We start from the raw sequence: 27,713 nt of genomic DNA, 5'->3' as shown, positions 1-27,713 counted from the left end.
ATCTATCCCAGGGTTTGTTCTCTGGCTGAGCTGTAATAGAAGGACAGCCCACACTCCAGGAACACCCCTCTGCTGACAGATCTGCTCCTGTGAGTGACCCATCAGGCAGAGAGAGCAGACTAGAGGTGCTGCTTACTGCAACTGCAAGTGAGGATGATGGCTCTGCACATACTATTCTTTCAGCTATGTGTTTGTGTTATTGCTTTTCCAATACACATCCTGGCCTTGCTGGGTCTGTGGGAACCGATGGCTAAGAAGTGGATGCCTTTCCTGCTGGACAGGATGACAAATACCTACAACAAGTACATGAGAGAACACAAGAAACAACTATTCAGCAACATGAGTGATTTTAAAGGCCCTTCTGGGGAACTGAAGGTCCTGGAGCTTGGCTGCGGCACCGGTGCAAATTTCCAGTTTTATCCTTCAGGATGCACGGTCACCTGTGTCGATCCCAACCCTAACTTCAAGAAGTATTTGAGTAAGAGCCTGGCTGAGAATGATCATGTGCATTTCCAGGATTTTCTAATTGCCCCAGGGGAGATCATGCCCCAAGTCGCAAGTGGTTCCATGGATGTGGTAATCTGCACCTTGGTCCTGTGCTCTGTGGACAATATTGAAGGGATCCTGGCAGAAATACGTCGGGTTCTGAAGCCTGTGAGTCCAAACAACCATATAAAAAGTGCTGTGTAAAAACATATAGGACTCGATTCAGTTCAGCGCGGATTGAATAGCGCCAGGAATTAGCTCCAGGTGCTATTCAATTCAACTCGCTGTCATGTCGGAGAACGCTGGTTCTCGCAGACTAAATAGGGTGTTTTGTCGCGAGAACCGGCATTCTCCGACTAAAGTTCCTGGCGCTATGCTGTTTCCGTCACGCTAAGGGCATAAATCAGCATCGCACCAGCACTTTTGTCGGATTTCTGCTCGAACTCCTCCGGGGGTGCGAGAAGAAACCCTCTCGTCTGGCGTTACATCGCGCTGAATTGAATAGCACCGGGAGCTAATTCCCGGCACTATTCAGTCCACGTTGAATTGAATCGAGCCCATATAATGTATAAAGGGCCCGTGCATGATGCAGCTGAGGACAGGTGTTTTAGTGTTACATCCAGGACATTAGTCACCTTATATAATTTGGGCCCAGACCTAAGGTGGCATGGACAAGTCTTTGCTCACTTTGTGCATAACTTTGTTGTGTTGCATGCTAATAACTGTGATCTATTCTATTCAAGTTCATAACATGGGGCCCCCTGAGGTTATCATACCTAAACTGCTTCAGATTATCAGTAATCTTGTCCTGAATATTAAGTAAATAAAGTGTTACATTAGCAATTTGTAGACATTGAAGTGTTAAATTAGTTTAATTAATATTCTAAACAAGTTTACTGATGTTATTTAGCAGTTTAGTTATACTAACCTCAAGGGGGCCATGTTCTGAACTTGAACCAATCGACAGTCATTAATTAGGTCGACCACTGAAGGTCGACATGCATTAGGTTGACATGGTCAATAGGCCGACATGGTCATTAGGTCGACATGTACTAGATTGACAGGTCAAAAGGTCGACATGAGTTTTTCAAATTTTTTGGATTTTTTCATATTTAACGATCCACGTGGACTACGATTGGAACGGTAACCTGTGCCGAGTGAAGCGACACACCTTGCCCAAAGCATGGCGAACGAACACAGTGCACTAATTGGGGTCCCCGTCACTTTACGAAGAAAACGACTCCAAAAACAGTTTTAAAAAAAACATGTCGACCTTTTGACCTGTCGACCTAGTACATGTCGACTTAATGGCCATATCTACCTAATGCATGTCGACCTAATGACTGTCGACCTAATTTGAGTCGACCCAGCGACCCATACCCTTCTAATCGTTAGTCTGAATTACTTCATTCTGTTGATGGATCTTATGAAGAGGTCTTTGGCAGCAGGTGGGTTGGCACAGAAAAAGTGTCCAAAGAGCCGAAAATGTCAATCTGAGCCTGTAGTATTAACATGCATATGTTGCTTTTATTTTATTTATGCATCCTATCCAATGTTGAAATATGATTCATAGTTAGCGTTAGTATGTAATGTTTAATCGTTTGCAGTTGAATAGATCAGTAATGAAAAGAATCCCTGATTTTATTTTGTATCTATCAGAAGATGTGTTAATTCAAATGTTATCGCAGTTCCCCGTGCCCGCACCAGCAGCTATTTTAAATGTTTCTGCCGGCGGGTCTAAGACCTTAATTTCAGCTCGCTGTCACCGGGGGTGGTGAGCTGAAATGCGCAAAAAGTGAATTGTTTGGGCGCCCAAATGGGACTTTTTGCTTCACACTCATTCGTTTAGTCAGGTTTTGCAGCTTTATGCTGCTAAATGCGACTGATATGGGCGTGATAAGGGGGGACAATTGAATATCGCCCTGCGATCTCCTGTAACTTTAGATGGGAGATCAGGCATGCTTAAACAATTTAATTCCCCCCATAGTGTTCATTCTAGCACTCTTGCAGTTCTTCTTTCCTACCTGGGGTGTCGCGCTCTGCTGTGGTGCTACTAGCACACTCTGGTCTGTATCTCGGCACTGAGATACAGACCAGAGTGTGCTAGATGCACCAGAGCAGAGAGCAACTCCCCAGGCAGAAAAGAGGAACTGCATATGTTGTGACTGGTGCAGGGTGCTAGAATTAACACTAGATTACATATTTTAACATCTGCAGATTGTTATAAATGGGGGTGTAACAGTGATGGACGATGGACTTAAACTCTCAATGGTTGAGCTTTCGCTGGCTGGGTGCTTTGAAGCATATACGCAGACCAGTGGCGTGCGGTGAGGTCGGTGGCTGGGGAGGCACTAGCAGCCAACCGCCACCCCCCCATAGAGTGGGGTAAAAAAAAAAAAGTGTAGCCCCCCCCCACATTCGTGAAACCAGCACCGGGCAGAACCAGCCAGGGGGGTCTAATGCCATAGCAGAGGAGACACTCGGTGTGGGGTCCCCCTGCCATAACATTAATCTGCCCCCCCCTCAACCAATCAGCCCAGGGCTAGAATTCCTCGGAAGTGGGGACCCCAAAAAATGAAAATGGGGTCCCTCTCCCGAGCAACAACCAGCATTGGGCTGACAGCCCAGTGTTATCCCCCGCACCCCTGGTGGCGGTGGGTGCGGGGTTCATTGTTAATATTGTTCTTGACAGGTGCCCTACAGGTCCCAGCAAGCCTGCCCCAGCATGCCGGCACTTGGAGAACCACAAGTGCCAGCATGCCCGGACATAAATGGCCCGCTGGCACCTGTGGTCCACCTGTAAAGAACAGTAATATTATTCTTTACAGGTGGCCAACAGGTCCCAGCAAGCCTGCCCCAGCATGCTGGCACATGGAGAACCACAAGTGCCAGCATGCCCGGACATAAATGGCCTGCTGGCACCTGTTCTCCACCTGTAAAGAAAATATTAAAATAAAAACACCAGTCTCTTTAAAAAACAATAGTTTATTTGACAGGGTCTTCACCTGGGGGCGGCGGCCTTTAAGCTCTTTTGCATGGCCGCCGCCTCCCCAGGGCTTCCGGCGTCTTCACCTGGGGGGCGCCACCTCCCCAGGGCTTCCAGCGTCTTCCTCCGGCGTCTTCACCTGGGAGGTGGCGGCCATTAAGCTCTTTTGCATGGCCGCCGCCTTCCCCAGGACTTCCAGCGTCTTCACCTGGTGGGCGGCGGCTGCTAAGCTCTTTTGCATAGCCGCCGCCCATCCAGGACTTCCGGCGTCTTCAGCCTTCAGGAGCTCTTCTCCGCTCCTCCTCCGCCGTCGGACTGACAGCCGCTCCCTCGCGCTGACTTATATAAGTCAGCCAGAGGGGGCGGAGCGATGACGCGGCGAGCCGTGATTGGCTCGCGGCGGCCATCTTCAATTTCAAAAATGACGCTGAGGCGCCATTTTTGAAATGGGTTACCGCTCCGCTGCCAAACTCTGCATCGCCGCCGCCCGCACCTCCGCCGTCACCCACCCTCCACTGCCGCCGCCAGCACCTCCGCCGACACCCGCACCTCCGCCGCCAGCACCTCCGCCGACACCCGCACCTCCGCCGCGCCCACAACAGTGATTGACAGCGGATCCAGTGACGGATCCGCTGGCCAATCACTGTGGTCGGACTGACAGGGGACGTGCTTTCATAGGTTGAAAGCACGTCCCTGTGTGAAAGCGGCACCACTAATGGTGCCGCTTTCCTATGTTATTTCAATGGGCTTCTAATGCCCATTGCTAGGCCCTGCCCGCTCCCGCCCCCTGCTCCCCATACCTTTCCCTATCTGACCGGGAGGCACCACGATCGGTGCCTCCCAACCCCATTTAGACAGGGATAATGATTACATTAATATAAAGGAGATACTTATGACACAGAATATGTGTCATAAGTATCTTCTTTATATTATTTTAATCATTAATGACAGGGGAGGCACTGCCTCCCCTGACTGCACGTCCCTGGGGTGTAAAAATACTGACAGCAAGAACTAGGATTAGATATTTTATCCAAGTCAAAACTTCAAAGTTTATTGTTACAGAAAAAAAGAAAGTTACAAGAATATAATAGTTTAAATAGTCACACACGTAATCACAATCTCAAGAAATTAAAATAGGGAAAAAAGGTACAAAGTTCTTATCACCTAGGCAGGGCTGAATGCTGATTGAGGTGAAGTCTCTTCTGGTAGGTATGTTTCATTATGATCATCTAGACCCATTCACGATAATGGGGGTCATTCCGAGTTGATCGCTTGCTGACGTTTTTCGCAGCATAGCGATCAGGATAAAAATCGGCTATTCTGCGCATGCGTATGGGCCGCAGGGCGCACGCGCCAAGTAATTTCACACAAGACTAAGCAATTTTACACAGGGGCGAGCAAAGCTTTTCAGTCGCTCTGCTGATCGGTGAGTGATTGACAGGAAGTGGGTGTTTCTGGGTGGAAACTGACCGTTTTCCGGGAGTGTGCTAAAAAACGCAGGAGTGGCTGGAGAAACGCAGAGCGTGTTTGTGACGTCAAAGCAGGAACTAAACAGTCTGCAGTGATCGCAATCTAGGAGTAGGTCTGGAGCTACTCAGAAACTGCAGGAAAAGATTTTTGAGCAATTCTGCTAAGCAAAGATACACTCCCAGAGGGCAGCGGCCTAGCATTTGCATTGCTGCTCAAAGCAGCTAGCGAGCGATCAACTCGGAATGACCCCCAATGAACGTTTTGCATCAAGAGTTTCTCATATTTAAACATATGCTGCAGCTCGCCCCCAGCCCCCACCCTCTTGGGAGTACTTTAATCCAACCAAAGTGTAAATAGTCTCAGATTGCACTGTGGGGTTTCTTAGCAGGGGCGGATAGCTTTATCTTTTAATTGTTTGTTTGAAGCTCTGGGCTAAGGTTTACAACTGTAGTATGAGGCCTGTTTAAATATCCTGAATCGTTCTTACATTAAGAAAGGCGAAAGTATCACACCTGGATTTCCAGTGTGTCTCTACTAGGTCGCAGGGTGGACCCCTGCGGTATTTATTCACATATTCCTGTCCCATACTCTGGATCTTAGAGCTGATTAGCATCTTGTCTCTGGAGTTCTGTGGCTATAATGAAATAACAGCAGATCAATTAACTTTCTACCGTTTGACATGCAAAGACATTTAACTGGTATAATACATTGGTACATCAATCAGAATAATACAAATTTGAATCATGTCCATTTCAATATAATATTGGACGTTCCTTACATCACCTGTGATTAAGTATGGATGTCATTTTAAAACAGGACTTTTAGGGTGTTTTAAGCACAGAGTTTGGGAAATATGGACCATATATATAATGTTTAACGTTTCTACAAATCATCTAAGCATAAAGAAGTATCCTAGAGAGAACACTAAAGAATTAGAATTGGGGCTATATTTACTAAAGGTGGGTACACACCAGTGACCTGCGGTGAGGTAAATGGCTGGGGAGGCACTGGCTTGCATCAGAGCCAGATTTACACACACATATATGAACCCAATAGAGGCGTTTTTCCGGGAGGACTGTGCTGTGTTGCACACTTCACCCCGATAACATTTTGTTAGCTTTTCATTGTACAGAAGCTCCAAACAAAACTGCTAAAGTGACAATCAGCTCCTAACTGTCATTTTTCAAACACAGCCTGTGACATGGCATTTAGGAGCTGGTTGGCTGGTACTCTATCACCGTCCACTTTATCGCCATCCAAGGCTTAGTAAATAAACCCCTTAGGGCAGGCATGTCCAAACTGCAGCCCTCCAGCTGTTGAGAAACTACACATCCCAGCAAAACTGTTAGGGCATGCAGGGATATGTAGTTTCACAACAGCTGGAGGGCCGCAGTTTGGACTTTAGTCACTTAACTAACAAGCTGGTGCCGCTGTATGGTCAGAACTAAAACCTCAGGATGATTTACAGAATTTAAAAGTCTGGCTAGCAATAAATATGTAAGGCTTAACCTGCCTCTGAAGCTTACAATAAATCATTACTGTATTTATCAGGTTACCAGTCTGATGGTGTCTACACGATTTAGGCTTATGGACGATATTGGCTAGAAACTGCCCAGAGGCATGAGCCTCCAATCTAGCCAATAACAGCCCAGCCTGCACAGTGTATTTGTCTTACGATGTTGATCCCACGGGAGCGCGCATCGGCATCGCAAGAACATACACATGGTGCAATATGCACTAACTTTTCTTATGATTTTGACTATATAGTCAAAATGGTAAGGACAAATCGCACCATGGGGGTAATTCCAAGTTGATCGCAGCAGGAAATTTTTTAGCAGTTGGGCAAAACCATGTGCACTGCAGGGGGGGGCAGATATAACATGTGCAGAGAGAGTTAGATTTGGGTGGGTTATTTTGTTTCTGTGCAGGGTAAATACTGGCTGCTTTAATTTTACACTGCAATTTAGATTGCAGATTGAACACACCACACCCAAATCTATCTCTCTCTGCACATGTTATATCTGCCTCCCCTGCAGTGCACATGGTTTTGCCCAACTGCTAACAAAAATCCTGCTGCGATCAACTCAGAATTACCCCCCATGTGTACGGGGCTTAACACACATACAACTGTTTCACATAAAACAACTGCAGCTTACCCAAATTACCAGACAACACTTGATGTGACCTTTTTGCAGGCTTTGTAAGAGAAGAGTATAGAGGCACCTATACATACCTTGGAATCTGGAGAAGTGACCATTAGACAGCAATGTTAATAACCCCTGAAACACCCAGTGAGTGTACAGCCCAGCAGCAGCTGATCATCTCAGCCAGTAAGCAGTTTGATACCTACTCTAGTATAATGCACCCTACACGCTGGGCGATGGAAGCAATTTTGACGATGATCGATCTCGATATCGCCCAAATTGACTTGCATTGCAAAACGACGGAAACCAACGATGAACGATGCAGGAACTCGCATTGTTCATCTATGGTGCATACACACTCAGCGATATGAATGATTTCTTGTTCATTACTGAACGAGAACGTTCATATCACCCTGCAACATCGCCCAGTGTGTAGGGCGCATATAAGATGAAGAGGGAGCATACAAAGTATTGGAAATTATGTGAAAATCACACACAAAACTAAAAATAATAACAAAAATTGCAGTTAATGTTATTTCAGTTTTAGAGGCCAACACTACAAAACAACACAAACTACAGGAGACACCTTGCAGTGTTCTATACACACACTTTACTGCATTCTATATAACAGACACATACTGTAGCTAAAGGTCCCACCTAGGCCATTCAGATTGGTCACTCCCACTAATCACATACAGTAGAAATGTGCAGAGTATGCTACATGCAGTACTGTACATACCAGATTACAGTCAGTGCAGCTCCTGATGTGCAAGTGGCTACTCGAGGGCATTCATTTATCACCTTGCCCAACACTTTTGTACAGTAATCCATTTATCAAAAAACAACAAGTATGATATGCCTATGGGAGGGTCCCACACAATTGCAGATTAGTAATGTGCAACATTAATAGACCTAGAGAGCAGCATGAATGGTGCACTGCAGCAGGGACGTGCAGTCAGGGGAGGCAGTGCCTCACCTGTAATACAACAGATACAGAGTTTATATTATAAAAATGATCTGGACAGTACAAAGTAAATATTTCTAACTTATAAGTATAAACTTTGTATTCTCAAATAATTTTTATAGTGTAAACTCACACGTGTAGCAGTGCTCCAGGAAAACACAGAGAGTAGCGAGGCAGCATCCAGCTCAGCCTCCCCTGTGATAGTAAGAACTGCCTAGTGCAGGGGTCGGGGCTCTGCCGCTGCCAATAATCTCACAGAGAAAACGACCACTAGAGGCAGCTACTACATCTGCCTCAATGATGATCAGGTGACCTATCCAGGACCTGACCAGGAAGTTCAGACAGCTCGATTCCGACAGAGCACACAGCACTGCCGCTGCCTTCATGCTCCTAATCCTCCTGTGCTCTGGCTAGGTAAGGTCCTGTAATATACATTATCTGTGCCTCAGCTCTGTATACTCTATACTATAACACAGTCAGTGATGATCTAGATTCTATACAGAATTATCTGCACTGTTATCACACAGCTGATTGATCCTTCTCTATGACATGAGCCTGCCTGCTGCTTTTAATGCCCATTGCTAGGCCCTGCCCGCTCCCGCCCCCCGCTCCCCATACCTTTCCCTATCTGACCGGGAGGCACCACGATCTGTGCCTCCCAACCCCATTTAGACAGGGATAATGATTACATTAATATAAAGGAGATACTTATGACACAGAGTGTCATATGTGTCATAAGTATCTTCTTTATATTATTTTAATCATTTAATGACAGGGGAGGCACTGCCTCCCCTGACTGCACGTCCCTGACGCAGACCTACAATATTGGTCCTCGACAGCCGATGTTCTTAAACATCGTTGGTATGCCGTAGATGGGGAGGGGGGAACATATAAAACCATCCATAGACCACCACACCAGTGGTCTATGGCCATCCCTAGTGTATCTAAACTCAGTAGGGCTGATGCAGAGCTGCACGCAAGACAGTTTTGTGGACAGATCTTGCAAATTGTATCGCTGCGCATGCTCTGTATCTGAGCATACCCAGCTCTGAGCATCTATAGGTGATTTAGAAAGGTATACACACTCCACTTGGGGCCTAAGGGGCATTGCTGGGTGACAATAGAGCGCTCACATGTAGACTAAGTTGAGTGAAGGCGCATCATTGGCATGCAGACGGAATTGTGGGTTATACAGTATTGTGCATATACAGAGATCTATTTGGTTTTGGCTGGATCTCTTGCACCAGTTAAGGGATAGTGTAAATGAAGATGGCTACTTTCACAAGCAGATATATAGGGGAGGTGTGGTATACACTCTGCATAAGGGCAAATATGCAAATGTATTTCTATGCATGCAGTGCAGGTGTGATGGCAACTCTGCATTAACCCGAATGAGTCTTGCAAATCTTTTTTATGTTGAAGGCATGAATAATTATAGATCTTGCTTATCTTATTCTCTGGTATTTTAACTGTTTCAAGATTAGCCACTCCTCAACTCCAGCCTTCTCACAGTGTAATAAAATGTCCATTTACTCTAACCTACGACTAAAGCTGTGGATTAGAGTAAATGGATGGCTTTAGTCCTGGTTAGGGCACCATAACCATAGACTTGTCACACATTTCTGCTCACCGCCTCATTAGCCAGCTAGCAGAACTGTGTCCACCCATAGAATGCACGCCGAACGTAGCAATAATTGAATTGCTCTGCCGGGTGCCAACTAATTGGCACACTGCTGAAAATCATTTCATTCCTCCTGTTTCTTTTTGTTTGCGCGTTATCCACTTTATAACAGTATTTGTTCGATTCCCACCTGCGACTCCTGCTAGCTTCAGTAAGATGCCATACCCTAGTGCCTGCTATCTGTCCTACGCAGTCTGGTATGATATTATGCAGTGTGTAGGCACCAACGATTAACGATGCACGGCCCCGCGCTCGTTAATCGTTAGTGCCCCGTCGCTTATGCATGCAGGCCAATATGGACGAGATTGTCCATATTAGCATGCAGTGCAATGGAGCTGGGAGACGGGGGGAGTGAAGAAACTTCACTCCCCCATCACCGGGTCGCCCGTCGGGCAGCTTGGCGGCGGATCGGTAAGTGTGTAGGGCCCATTACAGTTGAGCAATTATCGGCTGGCTGAGAATGCGTCTCAGTTGGACTGTGCTGGTGCCAAGGTAGCTTTGTGATGTTGCTCCTAGTGAGGATTTATTTGCAAAGTAATTGGCAGTTAGGGACCGTTTGGGGGTGGTTACAGGTGTGGCTGCAAAAGTGCAGGCAAGTTTTGGGGCATGTCTCTGCCTATATCTGCGATCTTAAATGCAGAAAACATAGGGGGTAATTCAGAGTTGATCTCAGCAGCAAATTTGTTAGCAGCTGTGCAAAACCATGTACACTGCTGGGGGGGGGGGGGCAGATATAACATTTAGGTGAGTTATTCTGTTTCTGTGCAGGGTAAATACTTGCTGCTTTATTTTTATACTGCAATTTAGATTTTAGTTTGAACACACCCTGCCCAAATCTAACTCTCTCTGCATGTGTTATATCTGCCCCCCCCCCCCCCCCCCCCTCCTGCAGTGCACATGGTTTTGGCCGACTGCTAACAAATTTGCTGCTGGGATCAACTCTGAATTAGGCCCATAGGGGGTCATTCCGAGTTGTTCGCTCGTTATTTTTTTGTCGCAACGGAGCGAATAGTCGCTAATGCGCATGCGCAATGTCCGCAGTGCGACTGCGCCAAGTAAATTTGCTATGCAGTTAGGAATTTTACTCACGGCATTACAAGGTTTTTTCTTCGTTCTGGTGATCGTAATGAGATTGACAGGAAGTGGGTGTTTCTGGGCGGAAACAGGCCGTTTTATGGGAGTGTGTGAAAAAACGCTACCGTTTCTGGGAAAAACGCGGGAGTGGCTGGAGAAACGGAGGAGTGTCTGGGCGAACGCTGGGTGTGTTTGTGACGTCAAACCAGGAACGACAAGCACTGAACTGATCGCAGATGCCGAGTAAGTCTGGAGCTACTCAGAAACTGCTAAGAAGTGTCTATTCGCAATTCTGCTAATCTTTCGTTCGCAATTTTGATAAGCTAAGATTCACTCCCAGTAGGCGGCGGCTTAGCATGTGCAAAGCTGCTAAAAGCAGCTTGCGAGCGAACAACTCGGAATGACCACCATAGTGCATACTTGCCTACCTGACCCTCTCCATGAGGGAGAAAATACTCTGTTCCTGGACTTTCCTGGTAATGTATGATTGCCATCACCTGTGGTGAAACACCTTTCTTATCAATTACCTAGCTCACCACAGGTGATGGCAATCATACATTACCAGGAAAGCCCAGGAACAGAGCATTTTCTCCCTCATGGAGAGGGTCAGGTAGGCAAGTTGACATAGTGCTAGCGTCTCAGTTCCTGCTTCTATTTGTGTGATCATAGGGTTAGTCAGATGGCCTGAGGCTCTACGACCACAACTGCGTGTTTGCATGCAGATGCTAATATTTGCAAGACCACCAGTGGGTGTCTCAATACATTTTCTGGAGGTGGCAGCATTAGCATACAGTATATTGGCACAGTAGCTGTGTACGGGATCACCGCTGCGAATGCACTAGTCTATTTCCCTTAATCAGGCCCTATGTTTTCAAGGAATACATATGTATTACCGGCAGATGGGATGTCGGCTGTCAGCATCCCGCCTGTCAAAATCCCTGAAGCGAAGGCAGCTAGTCCCCTCGTGGGCTCGCTGAGCTCGCCATGCATCGGGTACGGTGGCTCGCTTTGCTTTCCACAGGTTATATTCCCACTCTGTTGGTGGCGTGGACCCACCAGCCGAGTGGGAGTAGGAATACCTATAGGTAGTAATGATTCCGGGCGTTGGTATTTCACCGGCTGTCGGAATTCCGACATCTGTCTCCTGAACGCCAGGATCCCGACAGCCGGTATTTTACCTGCATCCCGTTTTCAGAGCTTGACTGTGGGAACTAAAGCCTTCTTTAGCCCACTGCAAGGATGGGATTCCAAAGAGAGATCCAGCCCTTACAGTGCACATTTGGAACCTGAAAGTGTAACCTTTTTCTGCTACTATTAGTGGTGAATGTGTTAGGGCTCGCAGGAAAGTGGGTTATCTGGGCAGCTGGTCCAACAGATTGTGGCAAGTTACATTTGGAATTGGTGCTATTAATATTGAATTAATATTGAATTCCAGAGACGGGCAACTTGGTAAAATTCAGGGCCGAATTAGATGGTCCACCAACCTTCAAAAGGGCCCCACCAACCTTCAAAAGGGCCGCACATTACTCTTAATATCAGTAGTTAGCTAATTTAAAACTTTTAATCAACCAAAAGGAAACTTTTTTTTGTAATAACGTATCGGCATACCTTTTAAATAAGTGTTACAATCTACAACAAAGGAGATAGAGACGGATACGGTCGTTAGGTCGACACAGCTTAGGTCGACAATTATTAGGTCGACCACTGAAGGTCGAAATGCATTAGGTCGACATGGTCAATAGGTCGACGTGGACATTAGATCGACATGTACTAGGACGACAGGTGAAAAGGTCGACATGAGTTTTTCCCCTTTTTTTTTTCATTATTTGGATTTTTTCCTTGCCCGAAGCGAGGGGACACGGTGACCATGTCGACCTATTGCCCCTGGCGACCTTATGCATGTCGACCATCCTTGGTCGACCTAATGATTGTCGACCTAAGTTGTGTCTATCCAACGACCCATACCCATAGAGACTACATGGGATGACTCAGAATGCCGGTGGGGGAGTGTAAGCGCAGCAAACCCCTTGCGAGCTATGGGTGTCGTGGACTCCCACGAGTGGGAATAGTCCCTGCGGGTCAGCATGCTGAGGGGGCGGGATGTAGGGGGAGGTAATGTGACTGGCAGTCTCCTGGTCTCATCACTGTTGTAGTCCATCCATGTTGTAGACCTGCTTGATATTACATAGTTATCATAATGAGTAAGATGTAAGAGACTGAGGGCTAAATGTAATAGCCTACGTGAAGCAGGAAGTGCCAGATTTTTATAGTGGCAATCATTTGCACGGCATAACCAGATTTATGCCATGTAAATCTAGGCAGGTTATGCCGTCTAAATGATTGCTGCTTTAAAAATCTGGCCAGACCCGCACTTCCTGCTTATTGCAGGCATTACATTTAGCCGCGAGTGTGTAAACCAACTGTGCTGCTAGCCATTTCAGCCTGAGAAGTCAAATAATGATACAAAACTGTAAATGGAAGTCAGAGGTTATGACAGGCGGCACAAATTCAAAGTCACAATGCGAGATGTGGTCAGGGTGGGTTGGGGCCGCGTTACTGGCGGCCGGGATCCTGTCGGTCAGCATCCCGACGCCGGGATCCCAGACGCAGAATGCCACGCAGGGGGGGGGGTGTAACAAAGTCCCTTGCGGGTTCTTTTCCCACTCTGTGAGTGTCGTGGACACTCATGAGTGGGAATAGTCTCATCCGACTATCGGTATTTTAATTGTTCAGGATGCAAGGGAAGGTTATGTGACTGTCGGTCTCTTGAACATCAGTCACATAACTACATCCCGTCAGGGTTACTAGCAGACAAGTGTAATCAGAATATATGCAGAGTTGGTAAAGGGTGATGAGAATGAGGATTGGACCTTGCAAGATCAGAGATCAAATATGTTCTTCAGACAGTTCTGAGTACACTATTAAGCCTAGACCTGCGGTACGCAGTTAAAGGAGGTATTCCATCAGAGCTTTTAGCTCGCTGTAGAGGATAGAGATGTTAGAGAGATTTTCTTTTTCTGTTTTAGCCAAAACCAAATTATTGTTGTTGTGTTTTTTTTTAGGGCTCCTTATAGGTTGCATATCACAATGGTATAGTCTCAGTATATTATGATAAGAAAAACAAACGTACTGAATGCTACAAAATATCTATACTAATTGCTCACAGAAGTTTTGCCACTTCCCCACACAACAGCGAATTAAAAAAGGAATCCATGCAAACTGTTGTAAATCTATATTAAATGGGTGGTCTTCGGTTTTCCGGCTGTTGGGATACCAGCGCACAGTATACCAGCGCCGGAATCCCGACACCCGGCATACCGACACCTCTTCTCCCTCATGGGAGTCCACGACCCCCCTGGAGGGAGAATAGATAGCGTGGCGCACGTAGCGTGCCACCGTACCCACAGCGTGGCGAGTGCAGCGAGCCCACAAGGGGCTCATTTGCGCTCGCCCAGCTGTCGGTATGCCAGCGGTCGGTATTCCGGCGCCGGTATGCTGGCCGCCGGAATACCATACTGCACCCATATTAAATTTGAGTGGAAAAAAAAGATTCTTTTCTATATACCTGGGTGTCTGGTTCTGTGATCAATAAAATAACTAAACCAAGTAATACCAATATATACACCTGGCGCTGTCACTTACAGAGTGAGAGCAGCTGATCTCGGGGAACTGATCCAAATTTCCCCAAAATGTAAGAAACCAAACAACCAAATAAGACAGCGCTTCTCACTTTGTATGAATTAGATTTCTTTTACTTTTAAATATACGCAATTAATACAGTAAGATACCGGCCAGTATCAATATACACATAATATTAAAAAATACAATAAAAACAATTGTTTAGAGTAATTCCAAAACTAAGAAATTTTATTTAAAGCGCATTGGTATCATCAGATTACCATCCATATATGTTATGGCATAATCCCAATGAAGCTCTAAACAAACAAACAAACAAACAGTTTGATTATACTTTCATTTTCAAAACAATTTTTAACCATACACAATCTGATTGTTAGACCCACGTCTAACTAATTCAAGGTGTTAATCAAGCAAGCAGCAGATGGTTAATAATAAAGTCCGCATATGCAAGGAATCAGATGTTAAATAAGCGAGTGATTAGTGAAGTAAGCAGCAGATGGTTACTAATAAAGTCTGCATATGCAAGGAATCAGATGTCAAGCAAACGAGTGATTTGAAAGCAGAGATAATTGCTTTAGAATCCATCCATACTAATAGGCAGTTTTTTAGTATACTTTGTAGATTGTTAGTAATATGCTGGCATCTAAAACCAGCTGATCCCAAAACAATTGAATGAATGGCAAATTGAACACTACAGTCCCAAATCCACTTTAGAGTACAGTAAGCTATGTACCCAAATTTGTACCTCTCCTAATTATGTTGTGGGCATTGCAGCCTCATCCAAGGAGTATAGTGGATAGTGGAAGATCTGTGCGGCGTGTTCTTTACAGGTGCCTCTCCTCCGTATTACCAGCAGCTGGATCTTCAGTGCTGCTATAGGTAATAAGATGTGGTTTTTAGCCAGAAATGAGTCTCCAAACGCGTTTCTCCACCTACCCTCCGGTCTCAGCGGCTTCCTCAGTGTATAATTATATCTCCTCCATCAACTGGGCTTTAAATACCGGAGTTGCCGGTTTGCGCATGCGCAATAGCGCTCGCGATTCAAGCCTCGTTTTCATCAGCGCTCACTTCCTGAGCATACATGTCGTTATGGATACCGGAGTGATGTGGAATCACTATATTCTAATATTCCACATATTGGGGGTTTAAAAGCGGTTGAAAAGTATTTATCACAAGGTGATACCTCGGACGCTCTGCGTGCCTTTCTGCTTAAATCAATTAAATTTATACTAACACACAATTATTTTTTATTTGACTCACAATATTATTTACAGACACTGGGTGTGGCCATGGGAGCCAGATTCGCGCCGAGTCTGGCCAATCTCTATATGGGGGTCTTTGAGGACCAACATGTCTGGGGAGGTGGACTCGGCGTGAATCTGATATACTATGGCCGTTTTATAGATGATTTAATTATTATTTGGGGGGGCACTTTAGATCAATTATTGAGTTTCACTGAAGGTTTGAATAAAAATAGTTATGGGTTAAAATTTACCTGTACATATAGTAACACAGAACTTAATTTTCTTGATATAGCACTTACGGTAGAGGAGGGAAAACTGACAACCAAAACATATATTAAACAAGTTGATCAAAATAATTATCTTCAGTATAGTAGTTCACATAAAAAAGAATGGAAAGATAATATCCCCAGGGGTCAATTTATCCGGATACGGAGAAATTGTTCATCTGTATCAACGTACAGGATACAAGCTAATGCACTTATGACATCCTTTAAAGAACAGGGTTATCCACCCTCATTATTAGAGGGAGCTCTACGGGAAGTGGAACAGCTCGATAGAGCTGTATTGCTAGAACCTAAAAAAAGAAAAACCGAGAATAATCTGGGGATGGATAATGAAATAAATAAAAAAAGAAATATGATGTTTGTCACACAATACAATAGCTGTGCGTATAAGATTCAACAAACTATAAAAAGAAATATGTCCCTTTTGATGATGGACGAGGTATTGAAACCACAGCTAGATCATAGGAGGGGGATGATCTTTCGAAAAGCAGAAAATTTACGATCCATTTTAGTACCCAGTCATTTTGAGAGAGCAAAAAAGAAGCCTTCATTGGAGGGGATGTGGATACCTATGAAACCACCGGGATTCCACAAATGTGGGAAACTAAATTGTTTGTCTTGCAAAAATGTGTTGAGAAAAAGTATAACCTATACTTCATCTAATATTGGTGAGGTGTTTCAGATCAAAGACTTTCTTAATTGTGGATCAATGTATATCATTTATTTAATTACTTGTAAATGTGGAGCTCAATATATAGGGAGGACTACACGCACTATGCATGTGAGATATATGGAACACAGAAGAAATGTTTTGAAAGGAGCCAAACATTCATTATCTAGTCATGTTATACAGTGTCAAAATTCTAACTTTGACAATTGCACCATGATTGCGATAGAACATATCAAAAACACCATAAGGGGAGGTGATCGGTATAATCGATTATGCAGAAGAGAGGCATATTGGATACATAAAATGGAGACTTTAATGCCCTCTGGGCTAAATGATACAGTAGAATTTAATGGGTTTAGTGAAACATACATAATTCATATACCTCTTTCCATATATATATATATATATATATTTATGTATTTATTTATTTGTGTTATTTTAATTGTGTTATTTAATTTGTCCTCTCTCTCTCTCTCTCTCTCTCTATATATATATATATATATATATATATATATATATAGGTCAGTTGTGCCATATTGTGTTATTCCACTAGATGACACTGTAGAGTGAAACATGTTATGGTTTATAGTAAATAAAGATATAAATTAGGGTTGAAATAAGAACACTGTAAAGATCTGTGGTTAATTAAACACAAAAAGGAGGCTTGGATCAGAGAATGATGATATATATGCTCGGGAAGGTGAGCACTGATAAGAACGAGGTTTGAACTGCGAGCACCACTGCGCATGTGTGAACCGGCAACTCCGGTATCCATAACGACATGTATGCTCAGGAAGTGAGCGCTGATGAAAACGAGGCTTGAATCGCGAGCGCTATTGCGCATGCGCGAACCGGCAACTCCGGTATTTAAAGCCCAGTTGATGGAGGAGATATAATTATACACTGAGGAAGCCGCTGAGACCGGAGGGTAGGCGGAGAAACGCGTTTGGAGACTCATTTCTGGCTAAAAACCACATCTTATTACCTATAGCAGCACTGAAGATCCAGCTGCTGGTAATACGGAGGAGAGGCACCTGTAAAGAACACGCCGCACAGATCTTCCACTATCCACTATACTCCTTGGATGAGGCTGCAATGCCCACAACATAATTAGGAGAGGTACAAATTTGGGTACATGTACTCTAAAGTGGATTTGGGACTGTAGTGTTCAATTTGCCATTCATTCAATTGTTTTGGGATCAGCTGGTTTTAGATGCCAGCATATTACTAACAATCTACAAAGTATACTAAAAAACTGCCTATTAGTATGGATGGATTCTAAAGCAATTATCTCTGCTTTCAAATCACTCGTTTGCTTGACATCTGATTCCTTGCATATGCGGACTTTATTAGTAACCATCTGCTGCTTACTTCACTAATCACTCGCTTATTTAACATCTGATTCCTTGCATATGCAGACTTTATTATTAACCATCTGCTGCTTGCTTGATTAACACCTTGAATTAGTTAGACGTGGGTCTAACAATCAGATTGTGTATGGTTAAAAATTGTTTTGAAAATGAAAGTATAATCAAACTGTTTGTTTGTTTAGAGCTTCATTGGGATTATGCCATAACATATATGGATGGTAATCTGATGATACCAATGCGCTTTAAATAAAATTTCTTAGTTTTGGAATTACTCTAAACAATTGTTTTTATTGTATTTTTTAATATTATGTGTATATTGATACTGGCCGGTATCTTACTGTATTAATTGCGTATATTTAAAAGTAAAAGAAATCTAATTCATACAAAGTGAGAAGCGCTGTCTTATTTGGTTGTTTGGTCAATAAAATAACTGATTCCAAGTTGGTAAAACAAACAAACAAACAAACAAAAAAAAACAACTGTCCATATTTATTCACACAGAAATCTATCAATTTACACTATGCATCACACTATTAACTCCATTCAGTATGTAGATCAGTGGTACCCAAACTTTTTTGAATCGCTGCACCCTAGATTACAGAATTTTTTTCACTGCACCCCTAGAACAAACGTTTCTTACTGAGACATTTTGAAAAAAATATTACATTAAGTAAATTGTGTTTATAGGTCATCCTTAGGTTCAGTTGGGTGGTCTTCAGTATGCCGACTGACGGGATCCCGGCGCACAGTATACCGGCGCCGAGATCCCGACAGCCGGCATACCGACACTTATTCTCCCTTGTGGGGGTCCACGACCCCCCTGGAGGGAGAATAAAATAGCGTGGCGAGCGCAGCGAGCCCGCAAGGGGCTCATTTGCGCTCGCAACACTGTCGGTAAGCCGGCGGTCGGTCTCCCGGCGCCGGTATGCTGGTCGCCGGGAGCCCGACCGCCGGCATACCGTAGTTAACCCGGTTCAGTTGTGTGGTAAGGTACAAGATTTGCTTCTGTTTAGCCACATATTTTATGATTAGAAGCCACCAGCACTGGTTTTGCCTATTACACTGACCATAAATAATTTAAATTGGTCCTGGACCACCAATCCAAGGCACCCCTGCAAGTGTCCAGAGACACCCCAGGGTGCCATAACACACAGTTTGAGAACCACTGGTGTAGATAGAAAAATAGGATTTTAATACCTACCGGTAAATCCTTTTCTCTTAGTCCGTAGATATGCTGGGGATGCTTCAAGAACCATGGGGTATAGATGGGATACGCAGGAGACATGGGCACACTAAAAGACTTTGGGTGTGAACTGGCTCCTCCCTCTATGCCCCTCCTCCAGACCCCAGTTATAGGAACTGTGCCCAGGGAGACGGACATTTCGAGGAAAAGGAATTAGTTAATTATTTTAAAACTAAGGTGAGATACATACCAGCTCACACCTCAAACACGCCGTACAACATGGCATTCAACAACAACGCATGCAACGGCATGACCAACAACAGTCACAGATTGACTGAACTCAACGCAACACGAGCGTAACTATAACCAAACTGCAGATACAGCCCGCACTGGGACGGGCGCCCAGCATCCTCTACGGACTAAGAGAAAAGGATTTACCGGTAGGTATTAAAATCCTATTTTCTAATACGTCCAAGAAGATGCTGGGGATGCTTCAAGAACCATGGGGTTTATAACAAAGCTCTAGAACGGGCGGGAGAGTGCGGATGACTCTGCAGCACCGATTGACCAAACAAGAGGTCCTCCTCAGCCAGGGTATCAAACTTGTAAAACTTCGCAAAGGTGTTTGATCCTGACCAAGCAGCAGCTCGGCAAAGCTGTAATGCCGAGACCCCTCGGGCAGCCGCCCAGGATGAGCCCACCTTTCTGGTAGAATGGGCTTTTACCGATTTCGGTAACGGCAATCCTGCCGTAGAATGAGCCTGCTGAATCGTATTACAGATCCAGCGCGCAGTAGTCTGCTTAGAAGCAGGAGCCCCAATCTTGTTGAGAGCCCACAGGACAAACAGAGCCTCTGTTTTTCTAAGCTGCGCCGTCCTGGCGACATAGATCTTCAAAGCTCTGACCACATCGAGAGACTTTGACTCCGCCAAGGCGTCAGTAGCCACTGGCACCACAATTGCCTGGTTTACATGAAATGATGAAACCACTTTTAGCAGAAATTGCTGACAAGTTCTCAAATCCGCTCTATCCGCATGGAAGATTTAAATAGGGGCTTTTGTGAGACAAAGCCGCCAATTCAGATACCCGCCTTGCGGATGCCAAAGCCAACAACATGGCTACTTCCCAAGTTAGGAATTTTAACTCAACCTTACGTAAAGGTTCAAACCAATGAGATTTCAGGAACTGCAATACCACATTAAGATCCCACGGTGCCACTGGGGGCACAAATGGAGGTTGGATGTGTAGCACACCTTTCACGAAGGTCTGAACTTCTGGAAGGGAGGCCAATTCTTTTTGAAAGAAAATAGATAAGGCCGAAATTTGTACTTTAATAGAGCCCAACTTTAGGCCCGCATCCACACCTGCTTGCAAAAAATGGAGCAAACGCCCCAGCTGAAATTCTTCCGTAGGAGCCTTCTTGGATTTATACCAAGACACCACATATTTTCTCCAAATACGGTGGTAATGCTTCGCCGTTACTTCCTTTCTAGCCTGAAGCAGAGTGGGAATGACTTCACTGGGAATACCCTTTCTGGCTAGGATCTGGCATTCAACTGCCATGCCGTCAAACGCAGCCGCGGTAAGTCCTGATACGCACACGGACCTTGTTGTAACAGGTCCTCCCATAGAGGAAGCGGCCAGGGATCTTCTATGAGCAACTCCTGAAGATCTGGATACCAGGTCCTCCTTGGCCAGTCTGGAACAATGAGTACCGCCTGAACCCTTGTTCTTCTTATAATCTTTATCACCTTTGGAATGAGTGGAAGTGGAGGGAACACATAGACCGACGGAAACACCCACGGTGTCACTAGGGCGTCCACCGCTATTGCTTGAGGGTCCCTCGACCTGGAACAATATCTCTGAAGTTTCTTGTTGAGGTGGGACGCCATCATGTCTATTTGAGGAACTCCCCAACGACTTGTCACTTCTGCTAAGACCTCTTGATGAAGACCCCACTCTCCTGGATGGAGATCGTGTCTGCTGAGGAAGTCTGCTTCCCAGTTGTCCACTCCTGGAATGAAGACTGCTGACAGCGCGCTTGCATGTCTTTCCGCCCAGCGAAGAACTTTCGTGGCCTCGGCCATCGCCGCTCTGCTCTTTGTTCCGCCCTGGTGGTTTATGTACACCACTGCTGTTCTGTTGTCTGACTGAATCAAGACTGGCAGACCGCGAAGAAGATGTTCCGCTTGCAGTATGCCGTTGTAAATGGCCCTTAATTCCAGAATGTTTATGTGTAGACAAGCTTCCTGGCTTGACCATTTTCCCTGAAAGTTTCTCCCTTCTGTGACTGCTCCCCAGCCTCGGAGACTTGCATCTGTGGTCACCGGGATCCAATCCTGAATCCCGAACCTGCGTCCCTCCAGAAGGTGAGAACTGGGCAGCCACCACAGAAGGGAGATCCTGGTCCTGGAAGATAGGATTATTTTCCGGTGCATGTCCAGGTGAGACCCGGACCACTTGTCCAACAGGTCGCACTGAAAGACCCTGGCATGGAACCTGCCATACGGAATGGCCTCGTAGGCCGCCACCATCTTCCCCAGCAGCCGAGTGCATTGAAGAACTGACACTTTTGCTGGTTTCAGAGAATCTGTTTTACCATGTTCTCTATTTCCAGAGCCTTTTCCACTGGAAGAAAAACTCTCTGTAATTCTGTATCCAGAATCAAACCCAGGAACGACAGGCGTGTCATCGGAACCAACTGTGATTTCGGAAAGTTTAGAAGCCAACCATGTTGTTGCAGAATCGTCAGTGAGAGCGCAACATTCTTCAGCAATTGCTCCTTGGATCTCGCCTTTATGAGGAGATCGTCCAAGTACGGGATAATTGTGATTCCCTGCTTGCGCAGGAGGACCATCATTTCCGCCATAACCTTGGTGAAAATCTGTGGTGCCGTGGCAACGTCTGAAATTGGTAATGACAATCCTGAGCCGCGAACCTCAGGTATGCCTGATGTGGAGGATATATGGGAACGTGTAAGTAAGCATCCTTTATGTCGACCGACACCATAAAATCCCCCTCCTCCAGACTGGAGATCACTGCTCGGAGAGATTCCATTTTGAATTTGAACCTTTTCATAAAGAAATTTAGGGATTTTAGGTTCAGAATCGGTCTGACTGAGCCATCCGGCTAAGGGACCACGAACAGACTCATATAAAAACCCTCCCCCTGTTGTGACGGGGTACCGTGACAATGACTTGATTTTGACACAGCTTTAGTATCGCTGCGCATACCACTTCCCTTTCTAGATGAGAAGCTGGCAAGGCCGATTTGAAAAATCGGTGAGGGGGCACGTCTTGAAACTCTAATCTGTATCCTTGGGTTACTATTTATACTATCCAAGGATCCAGGTCCGAGTGCACCCAGACGTGACTGAAAAGTCTGAGACGTGCCCCCACTGGTGTGGACTCCCGCAGAGGAGCCCCAGCGTCATGCGGTGGATTTGGTAGAAGCCGGAGAGGACTTCTGCTCTTGGGAACTTGCCACAGCCTGTGACCTTTTTCCCCTTCCCCTTCCTCTCGCATCAAGGAAGGAGGACCCTCGTCCTTTTTTTTAATTTATTGGGCCGAAAGGACTGCATCTGATAGTGAGGCGTTTTCTTCTGCTGTGCAGGAACATAAGGTAAAAATGACGACTTACCGGAGGTAGCCGTAGACACCAGGTCAGTGAGGCCGTCCCCAAACATGACACTACCGTTAAACTGTAACGACTCCATCGCCTTCTTAGAGTCAGTGTCAGCATTCCATTGATGAATCCACAATGCTCTCCTTGCTGTGACTGCCATCGCATTGGCCCTTGATCCCAAAAGGCCAATATCCCTTACAGCTTCTTTTAAATATGCTGCAGCGTCCCTGATATGACCCAGAGTCAAAAGCACGCTATCCCTGTCTAGGGAATCTATCTCAGATGACAAGTTATCTGCCCACTTTTCAATAGCACTACTCACCCATGCCGAAGCAACGGCAGGCCTGAGTAGGGAACCCGTAGTGACATAAATGGATTTTAGTGTATATTCCTGCTTACGATCCGCAGGATCCTTTAGGGCTGCCGTGTCAGGAGACGGAAGCGCCACCTTTTTGGATAGACGCGATAAAGCTTTGTCTACCGTGGGGGTTGACGCCCACTTTTCCCTGTCCCCAAATGGAAACGGATATGCCACTGGAATTCTTTTGGGAACTTGTATCTTCTTGTCAGGATTTTCCCAAGCCTTTTCAAAAAGAGCGTTCAGTTCACGAGATGGAGGAAACGTTACCTCAGGTTTCTTTCCTTTATACATACAGACCCTTGTATCAGGGACAGCAGGGTCCTCTGTTATATGCAACACTTATTTTATTGCCACAATCATGTACTGAATGCTCTTAGCCAGTTTTGGATTTAATCTGGCATCACTGTCCGTGTCGGGATCTGTATCAGCTATCTGGGTAAATGCACGTTTCTGTGACCCCGAAGGGGTCTGAGCTTGTGACAAAGCATCCTCCATGGATTTCCTCCATGTCTGGTTCTTAGACTCAGATCTATCAAATCTCTTAGTCAACCGAGTCACATTTGCATTTAAAACACTCAACATATTTACCCAATCATCCGTCGGCGGCGCCGACCCGGTCACTCTCACAGTATTTTCTGTCCCCACTCCAGCCTCCTCCTGGGAAGAGCACTCAGCCTCAGACATGTCGACACACACGTACCGACACCCACAACCACACTGGGGCTATAGGAGACAGACCCACAACAAAGCCTGTAAGAGAGATACAGAGGGAGTTCTGCCAGCTCACCACCCAGCGCCTATCCCGGTACTGAAGCAAGTAAAAAGACTGCCCAGACCTATTAGCGCTTTATATATATAAACAATTATATAAACAATTAGCACCAAATCACTTGTTCCCCCCCCCCCCCCCCCCCCCGTTTTGCACCCTGTTACTTGTACAGCAGTGTGGAGGTCAGGGCCAGCGTCTCTGCAGCTTCTGTGAAGAGAAAATGGCGCTGGTCAGAGCTGTGAGGGCTAAGCCACGCCCCCTACATGGCGCGCTTCAGTCCAGCTTGAATTCCATATTTATACTGGCGGGGGTCCTGTAACTAGTGCCTAGGCACTGTTTTTACTTACGCCAGTGCTATTTGAGGGTTCAATGCTGCCCAGGGCGCGCAGCGCGACCACTGCACGGTACCTCAAACGCCGTCTTCTGCCGTCACTGAAGTCTTATGATCTTCCTATACTCACCCGGCTTCTGTCTTCTGGCTCTGTGAGGGGGTGATGGCGTAGCTCCGGGAACAAGCAGCTAGGCGCACCAAGTGATCGAACCCTCTGGAGCTAATGGTGTCCAGTAGCCTAAGAAGCAGAGCCTTTGAACTCAGAGAAGTAGGTCTGCTTCTCTCCCCTCAGTCCCATGATGCAGGGAGCCTGTTGCCAGCAGGTCTCCCTGAAAATAACAAACCTAACTAAGTCTTTTTTCGAGAAACTCTGGAGAGCTCCTCAGTGTGCATCCAGTCTCACTGGGCACAGAATCTAACTGGAGTCTGGAGGAGTGGCATAGAGGGAGGAGCCAGTTCACACCCAAAGTCTTATAGTGTGCCCATGTCTCCTGCGGATCCCGTCTATACCCCATGGTTCTTGAAGCATCCCCAGGATCCTCTAGGAGGTATGAGAAATACAGTTTTGAGTCACACAACTAAGGGGGGCTGAGCTCTCTCCTCTTCCAGCTGTCAAACTAGGGAAACCTGCAGCCACATACCACCAATGGTTGACTTGGGAGGGTGGGCAATACAAAAAGCAGAATGTACAGTGGTTGTGCTAAGACAGCTTGTCTTTCTACATGGTTGTATTGTTCTGCTTTACTTGTTGTTTTTACTAGAGAGCAATAATTTGGCTATATACATTAGTGCTCCTTTTTTCTGACCTCTCAAATGTTTCATTTCAGGGAGGAGCGTATTATTTCTTGGAGCACGTTACTGCAAATCCTTCCTCATGGAACTATTTTTTCCAGATCATTTTGGATCCAACTTGGAAATACATAGGTGATGGATGTAAACTTACAAAGGAAACATGGAAGTACCTGGAAAAAGCCAATTTTTCACAAGTGAAACTTAGACACATCATTGCACCATTTAATTGGAACCCAGTCAAACCCCACATTGTTGGGTATGCTGTAAAATAAGTGGTATGTCATCAATAACAGATTGGACTTGCTTGATATAATATAAAGTCAATTTATATAACTGACTGCTGATAAAAATGATGTAATAAATTTTGCATATGGTGACAGTTTGTGGAAACTTTGACCCCTCTTACTAAGATGGGAGAAGTGGGGAAGAGAGAAAAAGGGGATGAGACAGATAGATGAAAAGGATGGAGGGGTGGAGACAGAGGAAAAAATGAAAAACACAAACTATGCCGAGTGCATGTGACAGGAGTAAAACCGGATGTCATTAGGTGTAAACTTATCTTGCACCCGACTGCAATTATACATTAGCCACCTTAATACGGATCTGAAGGCAGAGCTGCCTCTCTATAAAACTCTTGGCCGATGCTAGATTTAATGATTTGTAGTAGTGCACTGAGCAGTACATTGTTGATGTCGGTATGTTTATCGCAAACCAAATGGAGGGCTGGGATCAAGCCATAAACCCAACAGTACTTTGCAAGGGTGATAGATTTCTACAGATGATGATCTGTGAAAGAAGTAGTAGTAGTAGTAGTATCTTCATCAACTTTTATATGGCACCAAAAGGGGTCCTTAGCACCTTAAAGAGTAGATAAACCGAAACAATATGAACAAAAACCAAGAAAGTCACTTACAGTATAAAACATTGCAGAGCATGGGTAAGTGTATAAACATTGCTACAGTAGTAATCGTAATATCCATATGAGCAGCGGGGTGGCCAAACCCAAAGGTTTGGTGCTGTTGTTGGTCATACAAAGGAGATGATGGTATAAGCGAGGGAAAGAAAAGCATATAAGAGAAGAGGTCCCTGCTAATGAGAGCGAACAGTCTAAAGGTTATTCTAGCATTTGTAGAAAGACAGGCAGAAGGTTTAATCAAATTATCAGGTGCAGACAGAAATATTAGTATTTGCCATGAGTTTAATAAGTCTCTCAATATAAAATACTAAAGCTTTATTTAATCAGCAAACCACATACTATTCGGCTGTAGAGATAGATAATGTCACAAAAGGAATCTGCTGCCTGCTCTGTGGAACCAAAACATAATTTGTTAATCATACCAGATGCATGAAATATTAAGATCCAATTCATAAGGTTATTTTCCTGTTATGTGTGTGTCTGTGTGTGCGGTGGGAAGGGAGGGGTGGGGGGGGGTTCTTCTTTTATTCTTACAATTTATTCTTTTTGGTTTTATGAATCGACAGTAATACTTGGAAAACAACAAGATGATGAAATACTATGGAAACTAATTTGCCACAAACTTCTCAGCACTTACAAAAATACAGCAGATGATGGACTTAGTTTGGGAGCATAAAAGAAAAAGAAAAATTATATCTGGATCGCTAAGAGTTTGGATTCAGTTTAAGTGTGAATGTTTTATTACTATGGTAAATAAACTTTTTACCTACAACAAACCTTTTCTCTTACTTGTGTGTATGGTTCATGGGCTACCAACACCTCTCCGCCAAGCAAGGAGGGCACCCAGTCTTAGAGAACGCACTGATCGGAAAAGTCTGCTGAAACCAGTGCCACACCTAGCAACTACTCTGGATTTTATTCCATCAGATCCGATCAGCATTGGGTACTTATTTATTCATTTTTTAATTTAGCCATTGCTTAATGAATTATTGTTATGCTATATTTATAAATAGCTGTCATTGTGTAGCCCTGTACATGGAGGTGATCATGACACAATGGACATGAAACAGATGGTAAAGATAGCTCAGCCAAAAAGAGTTTATAATCGGATGGGCCCTACACACCGATCCGCTGCCGAGCTGCCCGACGGCGGATACGGCCGACCGGCGACCCGGCGCAGTGGGAGGGAGTGAAGTTTCTACACTCCCCCTGTCACCCGGCTCCATAGCACTGTATGGACAATCTCGTCCATATTGGCCTGCATGCATAAGTGACGGGGCACCAACGATTAATGAGCGCGGGGCCGCGCATCGTTAATCGTTGGTGCCTACACACTGCACGATATGAACGAATTCTCGTTCATTAATGAACGAGAACGTTCATATCGTGCATTTTATCTGCCAGTGTGTAGGGCCCTTAAGAATTATGGGGAACACTTTATACATAAATTATAGCAGAGTTACAATTGTAGATGTTGGCAGGGACAGAAAGTACAGCTACAGTAAGGCAGAACCATTTCCAGCCGCCAACAAATAATCATTGGTGACTGGTGTATCTGTTGCATTACCGATGGTGTGGTATGGATGGATTGAGCAAAGACTGTGTGGGCGATGGGGCCTTAAAATATGAACTATTCATTTTATAAATATCAATGTATAGATCCGTCAACCAGGGCCGTAACTACGTGTGTGCCAAGTGGGCTTGGCACACAGCGCAGTTGCCCTG

At 45.1% G+C, this 27,713-nt stretch overlaps 1 protein-coding gene across 1 annotated transcript; it reads left to right on the top strand.

The window, feature by feature from the left end:
• LOC135009246 (thiol S-methyltransferase TMT1A-like) lies at nt 1–26,764 on the top strand. The gene is made up of 3 exons (XM_063952258.1): nt 1–654; nt 25,108–25,347; nt 26,555–26,764. The coding sequence occupies exons 1-2, from the start codon at nt 154–156 to the stop codon at nt 25,342–25,344; spliced, it is 738 nt and encodes a 245-aa protein (XP_063808328.1). The 5' UTR covers nt 1–153; the 3' UTR covers nt 25,345–25,347; nt 26,555–26,764.
• Nucleotides 26,765–27,713: the final 949 nt, after the last annotated feature.

The sequence above is a fragment of the Pseudophryne corroboree genome, chromosome 2 (genome assembly GCF_028390025.1).
Source record: "Pseudophryne corroboree isolate aPseCor3 chromosome 2, aPseCor3.hap2, whole genome shotgun sequence".
NCBI lineage: Eukaryota > Metazoa > Chordata > Amphibia > Anura > Myobatrachidae > Pseudophryne > Pseudophryne corroboree.
The sequence above is the reverse complement of the archived record's forward strand: the minus strand, read 5'-3'. Positions and strand labels throughout refer to the sequence as shown.